Below are 17,283 nucleotides of genomic sequence, written 5' to 3'. Positions count from 1 at the left end.
GATAATAAAATAATAATAATTTGGCAATGGTCACAAGAACTTTTCTTAAAAAAACAAATTAAAACCAAAAGTGAGACATGCATTTGGGTGGGGACGCAGTTTCTTTTTTCATTTTTAGGATTAAAAGAGAGAAATCCTGACGATAGAGTTTACGGTGACTGATGGTTTAGGAAGCACAGATGAGACAAGCATTACTTTAAGTCTCGGAAAGTAATAACAAGGCCTACTTTATCAAATGTAAACTGAATTCGCAGCCCTGTGAACACGTTTTGACTTTGTGAATTCACTGCCCTGCTGGGGGCCTGGGAGCAGGGGGGTGGCGCCGCGGGCACCGCCTGCCGGAGGAGCCCTGCCCGGCCGCTGCCTGCCAGCCAGGGAGGCCCCAACTCAGTCTCCCTGCCTCAGTTTTCTTTTTTTTTTTAATACTGTTTTTTAAAAATATATATATCTTTATTGATTTCAGAGAGAGGAAAGGAGAGGAGGAGAGAGAGAGAAACATCAAGGAGGAGAGAGGCACTGATGGAGCCCGCACCCCGGCCTGTGCCCCGACCGGGAATCGGACTGACCCCCGGCCGCAGGTGGGCGACGGGGAATCGGCCCGACCCCCGGCCGCAGGTGGGCGACGGGGAATCGGCCCGACCCCCGGCCGCAGGTGGGCGCTCCGCCGCTGGGCCGCCGCGCGCCGCCGGTTCCCTCACGGTAGAACGGGAAGCTTGTTTCTAATGCACGGTTATTATAAACTTAAATAGACATCTACGTCGCCTGGGCCTGCTAGGCTCTCGGTAAAATTTTGCCAATTGAATTATTAAGCCAAGAGGTTGGTGATATTTAATGTTAAATGAACCTTTAGACGCCAAAGATAATCTTTTCCTGGTTTGGTTTTGTTTTTAGGAGTACATAAATTTACTTTTAATTTTTTGGAGGGTGCCAAAGCCTGGGAATAGATGATTGTTAAAGAGACCCCGTGAGAGAGAACCGGGACAGAGCTAACGCTCTCGGGGGGCGCGGGGATTAAACAAGGAAAGCTGCTCGCGGTGCCGAGGCCGGGGTCGGGCTGCGCCGCCGGGGCCTCCGCGCGGTCCCCGCGCCTCCTCATACGGGAAACATCCTGGTGGGTGAGAAAATGACCTCAGTTTAACTTCTGGGCCTCTTTAAGAACCCTGTCTCCAGATTCCGTTCTATTCCGAGGCCCAGAGGGGGAGACTTCAATGCCAGCCAGCCTCCAACGCCCTCGCCCGGCCCTCCGGTTTAGCGACGGCCTCTTACCCTTTTGAGATGCTTCTGGTTTGGGGGAGGGTAAAAGACTCAGTTAACTGAATGTTGTATTTTAAAGATTAAAAACAATTCTGTCAAATAAGCCAAAGTGAACACCGCCCCCGGAGCGCCTGGCCCTGCGAGCACGCGGGCGCTCGGGCGGGTCTCGGGGGACCCGCGGGGCTCGAGGGGAGCGTCGCGGGCAGCGGGCGAGGGGCGCGGGCCGGCCGGCGGCCCGTCAGACGCAACCCGGGCCAGCTTTACGTGTACATCTTGGGGTGACCGAGCGAGCCCGTGCTCCCGACCACTTCAGGGCCAGCCCTGGCCTAGGCCCTGTTTACGCAGCGCTTTCACAGGCTCGTCTCTCTTAACCCGCCTGCTCTCAGGCGCGGCCGCGGAGACTGGCCAATGGTCAACTGTTCAGCGTGTCCGCATTTCACAGAAGAAAACGGGCCCGGGGGTTGGGACGCGCTCCGGGGCGGTTACCCAGCCAGGACCTCGCGCCCGCCCCGCCTCTCCGCCCCTCCGGACGCAGGCGCAGTCGCTCAGCTCCTTCCGGAAGAAGCTCGGGAGCCCCGCGGCGTCGGAGCGGCGGGCCACGAGAGGCGGGGCCTCGCCCGGTCCTACGTCACTTGCGGGCGACGGCGACGGCGACGGCGCGAGTCAGCATGCTGTCGGCGAGTCGCCGCGGGCCGGTCTGGCTGCAGCTGCGGCGCCTCTGGAGGCGGCCGGGGGTCGCGGTCTGTCCGTCCCTGCGCGGCCTCGGACGAGAGCCCTTCGAGAGAGCGCGGGCACTGTGTTGCGAGTCCTCGCCAAGAGACGCGCGAGGTGGACCGAGAGAGCACAAGGCGGCCCTGAAGAAAGCCCCCGGCGCAGAGTCGCTTCCGTCTCTCCCTCCGAGCGTCCGGAGCTTTGGGACCAGATGTCTTTCGTCTCTGGAAAGCCTCAGATTGCCGACGCCTGGAGAGGAGTCACCCCCTCGAGAGCGCGAGGACTCGAGTGGAGACCGGGCCCAGTCCGATCCCTCACACCGGGGATCTGGGGCTCCCTCACGGCCCCGCCTGGTCGAAGAACTTCACGGCTCCTCTTCCTGGTCAACTTCCAGAGAGGAGCCCTTCCGGGCTGGGGAGCTGATTTTAGCTGAGACTGGGAAGAGAGAAACACAATTTAAAAAATTGTTTAGGTTGAGCAACGCCGGACGTTTAAATAGTAGCTGGGGGGCAGTCCCGTTCAGCGATATCGTGGGCAAGTTCCCCGGCCAGGCACTAAGGAGCTCCTCTGGTAAGCTCTTTGTGCTGAGGAGGCCGGCGCTGGAAGACTATGTATTACTGATGAAAAGAGGTTCTGCCATAACATACCCAAAGGTAACGCACGGGAGTTAGGTGCGCAATGGTTCCAGAAAGAGCGAAACTGATGCCATACTACTGCAGACTGATTCACGTACTTAAGCACAACTCAGACGGTTCGGGTTTTTGTTATCAGCCTTAAAAAAAATAAAAAAGTCGATAGATACGACTTTTACCCTCATTTTAGGAGGATCAGCCAGATTTTAATTGTAATTGGAGAGTCTCGATTCTCTGATCTGTAAAGTGAAGGGAATATCGACAACTATATAGAGCGATGTGAACGCACTAGGCACATAGTAAGTACTTGTATTTGTTCCCCATTAACTCAGGTTTGCAAGTTCAGCACTCAGCTGAACTCTTACAAGGACTATTTTTTAGTCACATTATGGTGACATTTAATCATATTTAATAAAGCATGTTACTAGAGGTATATGTTATCAACAATAGATCTATTACTATGCTTTCCCTTTAGGAAAAAAAGTTTTGTGCTAAAATTAAACACTAAACATAAAAGGAATATCCTTTATGAATAAAATAGCTACCTAGTTCCTTGTTAGAATCTTATACTATTCATCCATTGCTAGTAGTTTATTTCAGTCCTTAATTACAGTCACAGTCCTTGAGTAGAATGTTCCTTTGTAATTGTAACAACTCCTCCTATTCTGATATGAGGAATCATTATTTATTCAGCGAATTGTCACCTACCTTGTATGTTCAGGGAACTACTGTAGGGAGGTAGAGTGGTGAACCACAGTCCTTGCTCTTAGCACAGACTTTACATCCTAGAGGGGGTGACAAAGAACAAACAAGTAAATGAAAGAATAAGGTAATTTCAGGTGGTGCTGAGTGTCATGAAGACAGATTAACAGAGACAGCGTATTGGGTGATGTGGGGGAAGAGAACTTTGTATGTACGGTGGTTAGAGGAGGTCTCTAAGGAGGTACATTTGATAAGACACCTAATTTAAGGAAGAGCCAGTCATGCAAACATCTAGGAGCCAAGTGTTCTTGCAAAGGAAAAAGTATTGCAGGGTTCCTATTGTGTTTACCTCTGTTTTGTTTGAAACTGTTTCTACCTTGTGATTGTTTCCTTAAATTCCCCACTCTTTCTTTAAACTAGGACAATCTGCTGATTTCTCCTTTTTTCTGAGCTCTATTGTACTTACTGTCTATAATACTGCTTTATTAGCTAGTTGATTCTTGAATCTCTTATTTCATCAAGTAAAATATAAACTCTTGTTAGGCAGGGCCAGGGTTTAATCTTTTTTTTTTCTCTCCTCCAAGTCCAACATACTATTTGATAAGAGTAGGTGCTTAGTACGTATTTATTGGTTACTGTGTTTAAATCATAGGATATAAATATGATGCTGTTGATGATGAATATTCACCCAGGCGATACTGTTTTGGAAGCTGGCTCCGGCTCTGGTGGAATGAGCTTATTTTTATCCAGAGCAGGTAAGAGATTGGGATAAATGAGCTGAATTTAGATAACAAACATTCAATCTTTTCATAATAACAGAAAGTTAAATAAAGATGTTTCAGAAAATATTCACATAACTTTGAGATATAAAGAATTCTCTTTAAAACCAAATGTAAGCAACTTAATTTTATTTTCATTTTGTACATTTTTCCAGTCACTGTCTTTCTGACCTCCTGTTTCGCTTTCCCTGTCTCCATTCATACTTTTTAATGCTTCTACCTTTTTTTTTTTTTTAAAAAAAGAACTAAACTTTTTATTGGAGCATAACATAGCTATAGAAAAGTGCATGGATCATAAGTGTATATCTCAATGAATTTTTATATAGTCACCACCCTCCTGTAGTAATTACCCAGACCAAGACAGGGAATGTTACTGCACCATAGAAGCCCCCCATGTTCCCTCTCAGTCCTTATTCTTCCCGAAGGTAACTACTATTCTGACTTTTATCATCATTGATTAGTTTTGCCTGTTTTAACCTCATATAAAAGGAATCACACAGTATGTACTCTTTTGAGTCTGGCTACTTTCATGCAACATTCTGTTTGTGAGATTCAGCCATTGCATGCAGCAGTATTTCTTTCATTTTAGTTGCTATATAGTTACTCCATTTTAGAAACAAATCTCAATTTATCCATTCTACTCTTGGTGTGCATTTAAGACAAATATTATGAATAGTGCTACTCTGAACATTCTTGTATTATTTGTAATAGCATAAGGCTAAGAAAAAACTACTTTTTTATTAGTAGGCGATTGCTTAAATAAACTATGGGATAGCAGTACAATGGAATATAAAAGATGTTAAAAATAATGCAGTAGATTGTTAATCACTGAAATGGCACTGATAAGTAAAAAGGAAGGTACAGGACACAATACATCACAATGTGTATTACAACAAAAAGAAAGAGGTACTTGTACACTTGTACAGGCACCAACTGTCTTGGGAAGGATAAATAACTGGTGATATGGTTACGTCTGAAGAGGGAGATTAATTGGGTATCTGAGATGGGATAGAGACTTTTGTAACCTTGAAATATTTGAATTTTTTCACATCTATACGATACCTTTTCACAATAATTTTTTTATATTTTGTGAACTGATTAATACTATGAAATATCATAAATTATCTCTTTAAATTAAGTTGGATCACAAGGACGAGTCATAAGTTTTGAAGTACGAAAAGACCATCATGAACTGGCTAAGAAGAATTACAAACACTGGCGTGATTCATGGAAAATTAGTCATGTAGAAGAGTGGCCAGACAATGTGGATTTTATTCATAAAGATATTTCAGAAGCAAGTGAAGACATAAAATCTTTAACATTTGATGCGGTAAGTTTTCAAAAGTGGTTCCTATGATATTACTTAATACTGAGTACAAAGAAAACAAGGCTCACACTTCTTTTGTCTGGGAGAGGATCTTCCTTCATTATTTGTCGCATTTCTTTATCTGGCATGGGAGGAATATTTCCTTCAATATCATTTCCTTCAATATCATAACAGAGAGACTTACTGAATCAGTTGCCAAAATAAATATGGGGTAATGACCAAGGAGGAGGAGTTGAGCATCATAAACCTCAGCATTTCTAGATAAAGGAATAATAATTTGGAAGCAGCGTTGGGAGCATGTTGAGCCCAGCACCTGACCTCATGTGAGATTTGGGGTTCTAAATAGCTTCCATTTAAGAGGGAACAGGCAAGAGGCAACTTTAGACAGTTAAAGTCGGGATGTAGAGGAGTAATCATTAACAATGTTGAGGATAGATGCATTTATCATGAACAAAGTTCCAGAAAGTGGAGTGGAGGAATTTGTGGAAAAGAGCAGCAGTGGGAGGTTGAGTTAGGGGACAAGAAGCAGAGTGGTACGAAGATAAAAGGATAGATGAGCAGAGGATGACATTTTAAGCTGTGACCAGTGTGATGGGGGAGATGTGGGACATGGATGTATTGGCTTCAAAGTTTCAGAATTCTAAGGTAAAGAGCCTCCTGAATTGCCTGTTGGAAGGTTGGATTATTTTAGGACCTTTGTAAGGGAACCTATGTAAGAAATGAAGTTCAAAGAGGAGAGTAATAATTTTTATCAGGACTGATTCTCAACCTTCCTTTCTTCTCTATCCCTTTATGTAACCCGCCTATACTCCTGCCATCCAAAATGATGGTAAATGAATAAAAATGTGTGAAATCACAAAGACACAGAAAAGAGAAAATGGCTAAAAAAGGTTTTTAACAAATTTTGGAAACAGCCTGACCATCAGAAAAGGAATGGACACAATGTAATACTAACAATAGTATTATTTAACGTAGTGAAAGACATGGTGCTTAGTTAAAAAAAGCATTATAAAAGTATGTATGGATGGCCATATATATGTAAAATTTTAAACTATACAAAACATGTATTGTTCATAGTTATACACATATGTTGTAAAACTATAAAATTACTTGGGAACATTACCAACTTCAGGACAATGATTATCTCAGAGGAGAGAAGAGGAGAGGAAATAGAGGGAAATAGTTTTGAAGCCCCTTCAGCCTGGTTCATTCCAGGGCTCCATATAGCCAGTATGACCTTGGGTACATTACTTAATCTTTCTGTGCTTCAGTCACCTCATGTATTAAACAGAAATAATAATATTAATTATAATGGTGCCTATTTCATGGAGTTGTTGAGGATTAAATAATTCATATGAAGTACATAGAAGAGTACCTAGTATATAGTAAATACTAAAATATTTCTATGATTTTCATTTCTCAACTCTTTAAATTCTACTTTTCCTTCAAGCTTAATTAGAGGATTATCATCTTCCTCTGAATTACTGAACCATTTTTGTTTCTTGATTCAGCAAGCATTTATTAAAGACCTGCCATGCGCCATGCATTATGCTAAAACAAAAATAAATTATACATTTAAAGGAGCTCTCAATATAGAAGATAAACATATTAACAATTATTAGAAAGACTCAGAAGCGTGAAACACTATGGCTAGAGTTGGTATGAAATGAAGCTGCAGATGCAGTCATAGGGGCTATATCTAGTTATGTATATCAAGTTAGGGGGTGTAGACACTATCTTGTAGATTATGGGAAACTGATGAGTTTTTAAGTAGGGAAGTAGAATGTTCAGATTCCTGATTTAGAATCATTGTGGTGGAAGAATGGAGGCTGTGAGTCTATATAGAAAGTGATTGTAATGTTTCAACAAGATATGATGAGGCCTTGAACTAAGGCATTAGCGGTCGATGACTTGGAGAAATACTTAAGAGGTAGATTTGTGGGACTGGATACTTTTAATTCAAACAGAAGCATAAAACCCCACAGATTATCAAAAGAATTCTAGATAAAGAAAATGATGACTGCCAAGTTTCTGGTTTGAGTGATTGGATGAATGGTTAATGTTAACTGAGAATAGAGCATTGAAGAAGGTTGACAGGAATCTTGGCTGTCTGATTTCTGGTCCTTGTCAATAACAGAGTAAAACTACAGTCAAAGAAGCCTACTTATGTCCATCATGTTGATCCTTTGATTCAGTCATTGAGCTCTTTACCGGGATATCTAATAGAAAACTTAAACTCATGTCCATACCTGAATTCTTGATTATTTCTCCCTGATCTTGCTTCTCTCATAGTCTTCATCATTTTCCTCATGAGTAAATGGCATCTTCATTCTTTCAGTGGTTTAGGCTAAAAACATTGGATTCATTCTGACTCCTGTGTTTCTCTCACATTTCACAGCCAATCCTATTTGGCTCTTACCTTTTCAGAAGTCATACCGCTTCTCATCACAGCCAAAGCTATTTGCTGTTGCAAGGCCATCATTATCCTTCCAGGTTGCCCTCTCCCAGCCTTTTCTATTTATAGTTTTAAAAGGTCATAATGTACTTATTGCCACTAAATTATACACTTAAAATGGCAAGTTTTATTATGTTAACATGGAAAAAAGGTTTTAAAAAAAGTCAAATTATATTATTCTTTAAAGCTCTCCAGTGGCTTTTTCTCTTCCCGAGTAAAGCTAAAGCCCATAAGATTCTACATAATCTTGTCCCTCTCCTGCTCCCACCATATCCCCACCATTTGGAACTCATCTCTTACCATCCTCCCCATTCTGTCTCCACTTCGGTGACAGTGGCCTTCTCACACTCACCAAGTGTCATACAGCCTCAGAGCATTGAGCACACTTTCCCCTTAAGTTTCTACAGGGTAAGCTTAATCATTTTCTTCCAGTCTCATCACTGACCAACCTGTGTATAAAATAGCACTTTCCTTCCCTGCCCTCATATTCTGCTCTGTACTTCTATAGGTCTTCATGGCACTCATCACCCTCTGACTTACATATTTATTGGATATTTGTTTAATGTCTGTCCCTTTATTAGAATATAAGTTCCTGTGAAATAAAATAGTATATAAGCTCCCATTATATCCTTACCACTTAGCAAAATGCTTGGCACATGGAAGGTGCTCAAATAGTTGGTGAATAAATTAATAATGATGTTCCTTGACTCATTAATACTGTTTAAAAACCCACAAACAACAAAACACTGTCACTGTTGATGTGCCGACTTCTCTTAGCTGTCTGGAATCATCTTTCACTAATAGTCACTTTATTTTCTATTTTGACCATATTTATTTTGTTTTAAATTATTTTTTGGAAAATTTTATTTTATTTACTCATTGTATTCATTTGACATCTTTTGTTAATACAGCCTGTATTCTGCAACTGAATGAAGAATAAAAAAACAAGGCTGCGCTCTCCCTCTCAGGAGCAAGCCCTCGCCTTTCCCCTCCCCCACTTCTCCCCAGACACATTACCTTTGCCTTTCTCTCCCCTAAGCTCCAAGGGCCCTTCTCTTGCTTCTGTAACTTGTTTCCTGAGCCTATGCAGCCCAGCTGGCTCACTTTTACTACCTCTGTCACTTTCCATTCATTCATTCATTCATTCATTTGAGAGTGAGAAGGAAAGAGAGACATTGATGTGTTGTCCATTCATTTATGCATTTGTTGGTTGATTCCTGTATGTGCCCTGACCGGGATCAAACTGCAACCTAGGCATATCAGGACAATGCTTTAACTGAGCTACCCGGTCAGGGCTGTGACTTTCTAAGTAAGCTTTCTCGTTAAAAAAAAAAAAAAAAAGGGAAGTTAAGGACATGATTCTTACATTTTAGAATATCTAAAATTAAAATTCAGAACTTTTCTTTTGAATATAAAAATCCGTATTTGAGCCTTGGCAGGTCTGGCTCATTTGGTTGAGTGTTGTCCCGTGCACCGCAGGGTTGCCAGTTCAATTCCTGGTCAGGTCACACGCCCAGGTTGTGGGCTGGATCCCTAGTCAGGGGTGTGCAAGAGGCAGCCCATGCATGTTTCACTCTCACGTTGATGTTTCTCTCTTTCCTTCTCCTTTCCTCTCTTTCTAAAAATCAATAAAAATAATGAATATATAAACCGATGAACAAAAAAGAAACGGAGACATTGAAGCATGCAACAGACTGACGTATTTCAGAGGGGAAGGGGAGGGACGGGAAGAGATTAACCAATGAACTTAGATGCATGTATGCATAGCCCATGGACAGACAATAGTGCAGGGAAGACCTGGAGAGGGGGTGGGAGGGGAGAGAGGGGGTCAGTGGGGGGACAAAAAGGGGACATCTGTAATGCTTTCAGCAATAAAGATAAATTAAAAATAAAAAATCTTTTAAAAAAGAAAACATATTTGAGATAATGTGAACTTCTGTTGCCAAAAGCTGAACCAAAGCATTGAGACTTTGGCCCTGGCCAGTGTGGCTCAGTTGGTTGGGCATCGTCCTGTGCACCAAAAGTTTGCTGGTTCAGTTCCCGTCAGGGCACATGCCTGTGTTGCAGGCTTGGTCCCTAGTGGGGGGCATGCAGGAGGCAGCTGATAGATGTTTCTCCCTCTCCCTTCCTCTCTCTCTCAAAATAACAATACTTTTAAAGTATTGAAACTCTGTGTGTGTGTGTGTGTGTGTGTGTGTGTGTAATATATGAGTGTATAAAATGCCCAGTGTAAGACATGCCATTACCATTCTTATGTAGTCAAGTACTGTGACAAATTGTATAATAATATTTTTTGAGGAGCAGAAAAATGACAGTTAATACTATACTCTAAAAAATGAAATACTTTAACTGGGTAATTGCTCTCTGCAAGTGTATCGTTTTACCATGATAGAAAACCTATGTTTTATTGAAACAGAACTTAGTCTGATTCTCTTTTCCCCTCACAGGTAGCTTTGGATATGTTGAATCCTCAAGTTGCTTTGCCTGTTTTATACCCAAGTCTTAAACAGGGTGGTATATGTGCTGTATATCTAGCAAAGTGAGTGATGTGGCTATTACTTGTAATTTTAAACACGTTCATTTTGTAACTGAGTTAGATATATATGTCATCTCATAAAACTTATGAAACAGCATATGTCCCAAATCATTCATATTGCTGTTTAAATCATCCTTTACATAAATGGCAATATAAGATGCATATTTCTTCTGGCAATTTAGAAGAAAAGTTTAAAAAGTATAATGTGAACAATAATGTTAAATTATGTTCTCTATATGTTTTACGTAGTATTTTGTGAAATTGCTTATTATGTGCTGTAACTTGCATTTTGACTTTAAGGTATAGTAAATTTAAACATAAGGTTGTTTTACTAGAAATTTAAAGTACACTTTTTACTTTTCTGAAAGCATCACACAGATTATTGAACTTTTAGATGGAATTCGCATCTGTGAACTTGCTCTCTCATGTGAAAATATAAGTGAAGTCATTGTCAGAGATTGGTTGGTTTGCCTTGCAAAACAGAAAAATGGAATTTTAGCTCAAAAAGTAGAACCTAAAATCAACGTGCATTTACAATTACATTCTCAAAAGAAAATCAGAATTGAAGGTGAGATGTTTCAAGAGGACGACCATGGTGAGCTTTAATTTTATTTTATGCATGTGTTTGCAATAATAAATGGAGAATAGGTTCTTGAGTGTATTGACCAGTAAATTCTAAAAATATTTCTTAGGGATTTTTTTGGTATCTAAATTGAAATGTGGTATTTATGTTTTTAAATTAAAATCTGTCAAGGGACAGACTAATTACTTCGCTTGCCCTTTATGTAAAGCTATGATACCTTTGAAGAACTTAGCTTCTTAAAATATTCGTATTTTACCTGTGACAAGGAGGTTGACTTTTGAAATATTTTGTATATATACTAAAGAATTTTTAAACTTTAGGTCAGTGATTATTACTGAAGGAAAATAATTCCATAGGACCTGCTATGCAAATAACTAATATTTACTATTTATGTGGCTGTAATTCTCTAAATTTAGGTCCTTATTGTATATACACATTATTTAGGCTATGAACAAGTGTTCATATATCCCTTGATTTATGATATGAGTTTATCTATTTGGTTATAAAACCATATTGTTTATCATGTAATCCTTCATAAATTGTTTCTGTAAAAGAACTGGCATAGTAGCTCTAAAACAAAATGCTAAATAAAATATGTGAAACAAAAACTTATAGTATGCCCGGCCGGGCGTGGCCCAGCGGTTGAGCATCGACCTGGGATCCAGGCGATTGGGGTTCGATTCCCGGTCAGGGCACATGCCCAGGTTGTAGGCTCGATCAATGACTCTCTCATCATTGATGTTTCTCTCTCTCTCTCTCCCTCTCCTTGCCTCTCTCTGAAATCAATAAAGATAGATTAAAAAAAAAAAAAATTTAAAAAACAAACAAAAAAAAACTTATAGTAAAGGAACATTAATTTGTATTTTAAGTTTTGAAATATTTGGATAAATTATGAAATATTTTATGTAGCTTACAATATATATTTTGTTCTATAACAGAAGAATCACATTCTGATTTTCCATATGGATCATTTCCCTATATTGCTAGACCTATACACTGGCAAATTGGTCATACAGGTGAGTAATGTTTTCAGGCCATATTAAATGGTCTTTTCTTCTCATTATTATAATGACCTTACTTTTTTTTTCCCCCTTAAATTAGCTTTTCTTGTCAAGTTGAGGAAGTTCAAACCACAACTTAACTGAGTACCTCAGATGACAGCAACTGATATGAAGACAGAAATGTATCAAAATAGAACTTTATGTTGCAGATCATTACTTTCACAGATTGGTATTTTTAGCTATTACTATGATTTGTGTAACTTTTACATATATTTTTGAAAAATAACAAAAGCTAAAGAAAGATGTGTAACATTTCAAAACTGCTTAAATGTCCCATTTTGACATTCGTCTTGTAGTTAGTTTGACATATTGTAGTTAATGATTCCAAGTTGGTTTAGTGGAGCCATCTCATTCTTCACTGCCTGTAAACCACTCCATAGATTTGTCTTTCTTCATGAAATTAGTTTTCTTTTCTTTGTTTGATTGATGGTCATTGGCTACTGAAATAAAATATGCATTTTAAGATAAATTTAATGTATCTGTATTTTAAATACATATTTTAATGGCTTGTATGATCTTAAAAATTACAAAGAAATCTGGGTTTTAGTAAATAATGTGAGGAAACTGATAAAAATGATATAATCACTTTAAAAATTGTAGCAGAAGATGTAACAATTCTTGCATCACTTTTATCCTTCTCAGAATCATTTTAACCAGCTTAAAAGAACATCAGAATTATTCTGTTACATAAATCAAATGCTTGGAGAAATGTACTTTATAAATATGAATTAATTAGGACTAAGACTTATTATTCATATGCACCAGTTATTAGCATTTACCATGTACCTTACATTGTTTTAAGAATGTAATAGTTTTTTCATTTAGTATGTATAGCTTATCTTTAAGGTTATCCGTATTTTACAGACAAACAAAGGTTTAGAGGGGTTAGGTTGCTGTTTAAACATAGATGTTTTATAGGTTTAAAGTAGTAATGCCTGGGAGGATAAATGCTATTCCTGGATTTAGCCCTTAAGCTATAACTGTTTAAAAGAATATGTACATTCTAAATAACATTTTACATAGTTTTCATTATGTGGAAAATTTTAACCTAAAATCTCTGCCTTTATAGACTTTCAGCCTATGGTAGAGTTGACATTTTTCAAGTAAGTATAAAACTAAAACTATTATATATGCTCCAAAGAAGTACAGGGTGCTGAACCAGGGTTTTGCTCTGGTTAAGTAATTGCCTGTGAAGTGACAGCTGAGCTGAGACCTGAGTGGTAGATGGGAATTAACTGCATCAGGGCATATGAGAGCAAAAAGGCCAGGATGTCGGGGTTGAGTGAAACAAACTGGAAAGATAGGTAAGGGTCAGGCCATGCAGGATCTTGTAGCCCTGTGAAGGAGTTTGCCTACCCTAAGAAAAATGGGGTGCCATTGAAAGATTTAATGAAGAAAGAGGTAACACGCTTAGATTTGTGTTTTGAAAAACATCACTCTGGCTGTTTTTGGAGGATTGATTGAATCGTAAGTAGAATGTTCTGGTGCCATATTTCTGTGTGGTAAGTACTGTCTGAACACTCATACAATAATGGCTTTATAGTTTTCATAACATTTCCAGATAACAGAAGCTCTGAAGCATGTGTTTTAATTCCATCATGGAATACTCCCTTTTCTTCTGCCCTTCTGTATAACTAGCAGCAAAATTCCATCCTTCATTTATTGTTTTAAACGCAGGCTTTGTACTACTTAGAGAAGGGGGCTGGCTTAAGAGCAAAGAAAAGTTGTGCCTTCTACTCCTATTTCACGTAAAATAGTTTCTGCTCAGTACACTGTGCTCAGTAGATGTTGAATTGAACAAGACCTAACAGTCTCCATTCTAATTTTAAGTTGAGTTGAAAACCAAACTACATAATAAACATTTATTTATATAGTTAATTGAAGTTCAGCTTAAGTCCTTTTTCCATCTCTCCATTGAATGCTAAGCATGTTTACAGTCTGGCTTATGGGACAGATACCTTCTTCTAAAGTTAGATTTCTGTGTTCATGTCTGGTTTTCATTTACCGTCCTGTGAACTCCTAAAGATTTGTGAATGACTCACAACTGTCTTCCCAGTGTTTTCCAGGGGGCCTGCCTTTTCCTCCCAGTCTATGGTCAATAAAAGTTTGCTGATGGTTTTAAGCCTACACTGGATCATGTATTGTTTCATCTGTTGCTTTGGTTGTTCTAGGGGAAACTTTAGGTGTATAGCTCTTGGATTGTGGAAGACTTTAAGTTTAAACTTTATACTTCAGTCCTAGCCAGTTTGGCTCAGTGTTAGAGCATAGGCCCGCGGACTGAAGGGTCCAGGGTTCGATTCTGGCCAAGGGCATGTACCTCAGTTGCAGACTTGATCCCTAGCCCTGATGGTTGGGGCGTGTGCAGGAGGCAGCCAACCAATGTGTCTCTCTCACATCAATCTTTCTCTCTCTCTCCCACTCTCTCTGAAAAGCAATGGGAAAAATATCCTCAGGTGAGGATTTAAATAAATAAGTAAACTTTATATTTCAGAGACAACAGGGAACTTCTGAAGGTTCCATGGTCATGTAAAAAGAGATAATTTTTAAAAGTTAGTCTGTTAGTGGTATCCATGAGTGTTTAAAGGAAGGAAAAAACTGTGAAATCAGAAATTTCATAGTAACACATAGTATACAACTCTGAGGTGATTGGTAGTAATGAACAATAATAAGGCAAGGAAAAGGGGAAGATGTAAACAATGTGTATCGTGAAGAAAGACCCAGATAAGCTGGTAACTTATTGCATGTAGTAGAGAGAAGCTATATATTTTCCAACTTTTATCCTCTGTTCAGCAGCTCTTTCCCCTACTTCTCTGGGTAAAACTAGACTCAGTCAATGGCCAGCTCACACACTTTCTCTGAAAAGCCTTCACCAAGTCTCTCACCCCACAAAATTAATTCTGGAAAATTTTGTGCTCCTAAATGTTGATCATATAATTAGCATTACCCTTATCACATAACTAATTTATAAGCCTTGATTATGCCTTCATTAAGTGTAAGGATTTAAAAATATATATATATATCTTTATTGATTTCAGAGAGAGAAAGAGAGAAACATTAATGGTGAGTCATTGATTGGCTGCCTCCTGCAGGCCCCCTACTGGGGACAGAGCCAGCAACCAGGGCATGTGCCCTGACTGGGAATCGAACCTTGATCTCCTGTTATAGGTTGATGCTCAACCACTGAGCACGCCAGCCGGGTGGATTTTTTTTTTAAATCGTCACTTGATATTTTTTCCATTGCTTTTTAGAGAGAGTGGGAGAGAGAGAGAGAAACATGGATGTGAGAGAGACACATCGATTGGTTGCCTCTGACCCTGGCAGGGATCAGATGGAGCCTGTAACCGAGGTATGTGCCCCTGGCTGGAATGGAACTCAGGACCCTTCAGTCCACTGACCTACACTCTAACCACTGAGCCAAACTGGTTAGGGCTAAGTGTAAGGATTTTAAACCTGTATGACTAGAGTAGTGGTGACAAAAATAAGAAAGTTAAGAGGATTTTTGATGAAAAATTATTTGGTTTTAGATTATATAACAGAATGTCCCATGCCTGCCTACAAGACCCAGGACTAAGGTTTGATATATTGCTTTTTTCCCTTGGCTTCATTCTAAAATCTAAGGAGTTCTTAGGTAAATACATATCCATGTTTCAGATGGACTAGCCTAGGTGTCATAAGGCTTAAAACAACATAAGGTAAAGAGAAACAGTGTACAGTTGACTCTCGAACAACTTGGGGGTTAGGGGCACTGACCCCCTATGCAGTTGAAAATTCGTGTATAACTTTTGATTTCCCAAAAAACTTAACTACTTTTGGCCCTTTGTATCTGCAGGTTTCGCATCCACAATTCAACTGCGGATTGAAAACAGTATTTTCAGTCCACAGTTAGGAATCAGTGGATGCAGAGGACAGACTGTACTAATTGTCTACCATTGACTGGAAGCCTTCCCAATAACAAAGAGTCACATTTTATATATCATACGTATTATATACTGTATTATTAAAGTAAACTAGAGGGGGAAATGTTAATAAAATTGTAAGGGTAATACCTTTACTGCATTTATTGAAAGAAAAAGCCACATACAAGTGGCTTATAAGTGGACCCACGCAGTTCAAACCCGTATTGTTTAAGGTCAGCTAGTTTAGTTAATATAAAAATGTGCAGTGTATTCAGATAGAACTGGGTTCCCATCTTGCTTTTTTTGTTGTTGCTGTTCTTTTGCCTTGCAACTGTGACTTTTCTGGGTTTGTTTCTTCATCAGTAAAATGAGTATCATTTTGCCACTCAAAGATTTTGGGGGACAGGTTAGGTGTTACATGAGGCTACCTTTATAAAATGCCTAGCACATGATTAGTGATTGTGATGTATGTAAATTTGTAACGAATGTCTCATCTATCCCCCCCCAGACTTGTGAAAATGAAAAATATTTTATTCTTTATATCATAAACATGTTTACGTAAAACTTGTGTTTTGGATATTTTGTTTTGAGGAAAGAATTTTAAAGGTAGAAACATATGTTTTACCTGAAATTAGGAAGTTACTTTCTTGTGTTTGAAAGAAAGATGGAAGCATTGGTAACCGTCTATTGCTAAGTTTTAGCATACAAGCCTGGAGCAGAGCATCAGTTCTTTGTGTCTCTCCTGGAGAATGTAGAATTGAATTTTCTGCAACCACAAACTGTTAAGTGGTTCCAACCACCTTCATGTTGATAGAAGGAAGAAAATTTTTATTTATTTATTTTTTAATCCTCACCCCAGGATATTTTTTCCATTGCTTTTCAGAGAGAAAAAGGGAGTGAAACATTGATACAGGAGTGACACATCGATTGGTTGCCTCCTGCATGAGCCCTGACCAGGGCTGGGGATTAAGCTGCAACCAAGGTACATGCCCTTGGCTGGAATCGAACCCGGGACCCTTCAGTCCACAGGCCGACACTCTAACCATTAAGGCAAACACATTAGGGCATGAGGAAGAAAATTTTGCTAGCGGAGGTCACTACAGGGAATCAGCAGTTGCTGAGGCAGGAAGAGGCCAACCACTGCTCCTGATAACTTTGTTACCTTTAAACCACCCTCCCTTCTCTACCCTCTCTTCTCCCAAATAGCTTACTCCCTTGTCAAGCCTTTTGAGGGAAAAAGAATGTAAATGTTTAAGTGTATGTATGTTAAATAATTTTTCTCCGTATTGCCTATCCTCTGTCATCCTGAAACAAAAGGTCTTATATTTATTCTTGAGTCAATACTCT

At 39.6% G+C, this 17,283-nt stretch overlaps 2 protein-coding genes across 2 annotated transcripts in view; one reads left to right on the top strand and one right to left on the bottom strand.

The window, feature by feature from the left end:
- Nucleotides 1–1,887: 1,887 nt before the first annotated feature.
- On the top strand, nucleotides 1,888–15,308 carry TRMT61B (tRNA methyltransferase 61B). Its single transcript, XM_081156875.1, has 7 exons — nucleotides 1,888–2,618; nucleotides 3,952–4,054; nucleotides 5,218–5,408; nucleotides 10,308–10,399; nucleotides 10,765–10,991; nucleotides 11,918–11,995; nucleotides 12,081–15,308. The coding sequence occupies exons 1-7, from the start codon at nucleotides 1,923–1,925 to the stop codon at nucleotides 12,122–12,124; spliced, it is 1,431 nt and encodes a 476-aa protein (XP_081013001.1). The 5' UTR covers nucleotides 1,888–1,922; the 3' UTR covers nucleotides 12,125–15,308.
- The window catches only part of SPDYA (speedy/RINGO cell cycle regulator family member A), a gene marked incomplete at its 3' end in the record, with an annotated part of 31,877 nt that continues 26,982 nt past the window's right edge, over nucleotides 12,389–17,283 (bottom strand). Inside the window, exon 7 of the mRNA XM_081156876.1 lies at nucleotides 12,389–12,480. Within this exon, the coding sequence (XP_081013002.1) occupies nucleotides 12,389–12,480 (92 nt within the window). The remainder of the gene's footprint in view (nucleotides 12,481–17,283) is intronic.

This window comes from Miniopterus schreibersii, assembly GCF_964146895.1.
Source record: "Miniopterus schreibersii genome assembly, chromosome: 13".
NCBI classification, from domain to species: Eukaryota; Metazoa; Chordata; class Mammalia; order Chiroptera; family Miniopteridae; genus Miniopterus; species Miniopterus schreibersii.
This window is presented reverse-complemented; position numbering and strand designations above follow the sequence as displayed.

Bases quoted from the DNA above. Each gene is read 5' to 3' on its own strand.
- TRMT61B (XM_081156875.1), top strand. From the start codon at position 1,923: ATGCTGTCGGCGAGTCGCCGCGGGCCGGTCTGGCTGCAGCTGCGGCGC. The intron at 2,619-3,951 runs GTAACGCACGGG...TTTAAATCATAG, and splicing joins CTGCCATAACATACCCAAAG to GATATAAATATGATGCTGTT. The intron at 10,400-10,764 runs GTGAGTGATGTG...CTTTTCTGAAAG, and splicing joins TGTGCTGTATATCTAGCAAA to CATCACACAGATTATTGAAC.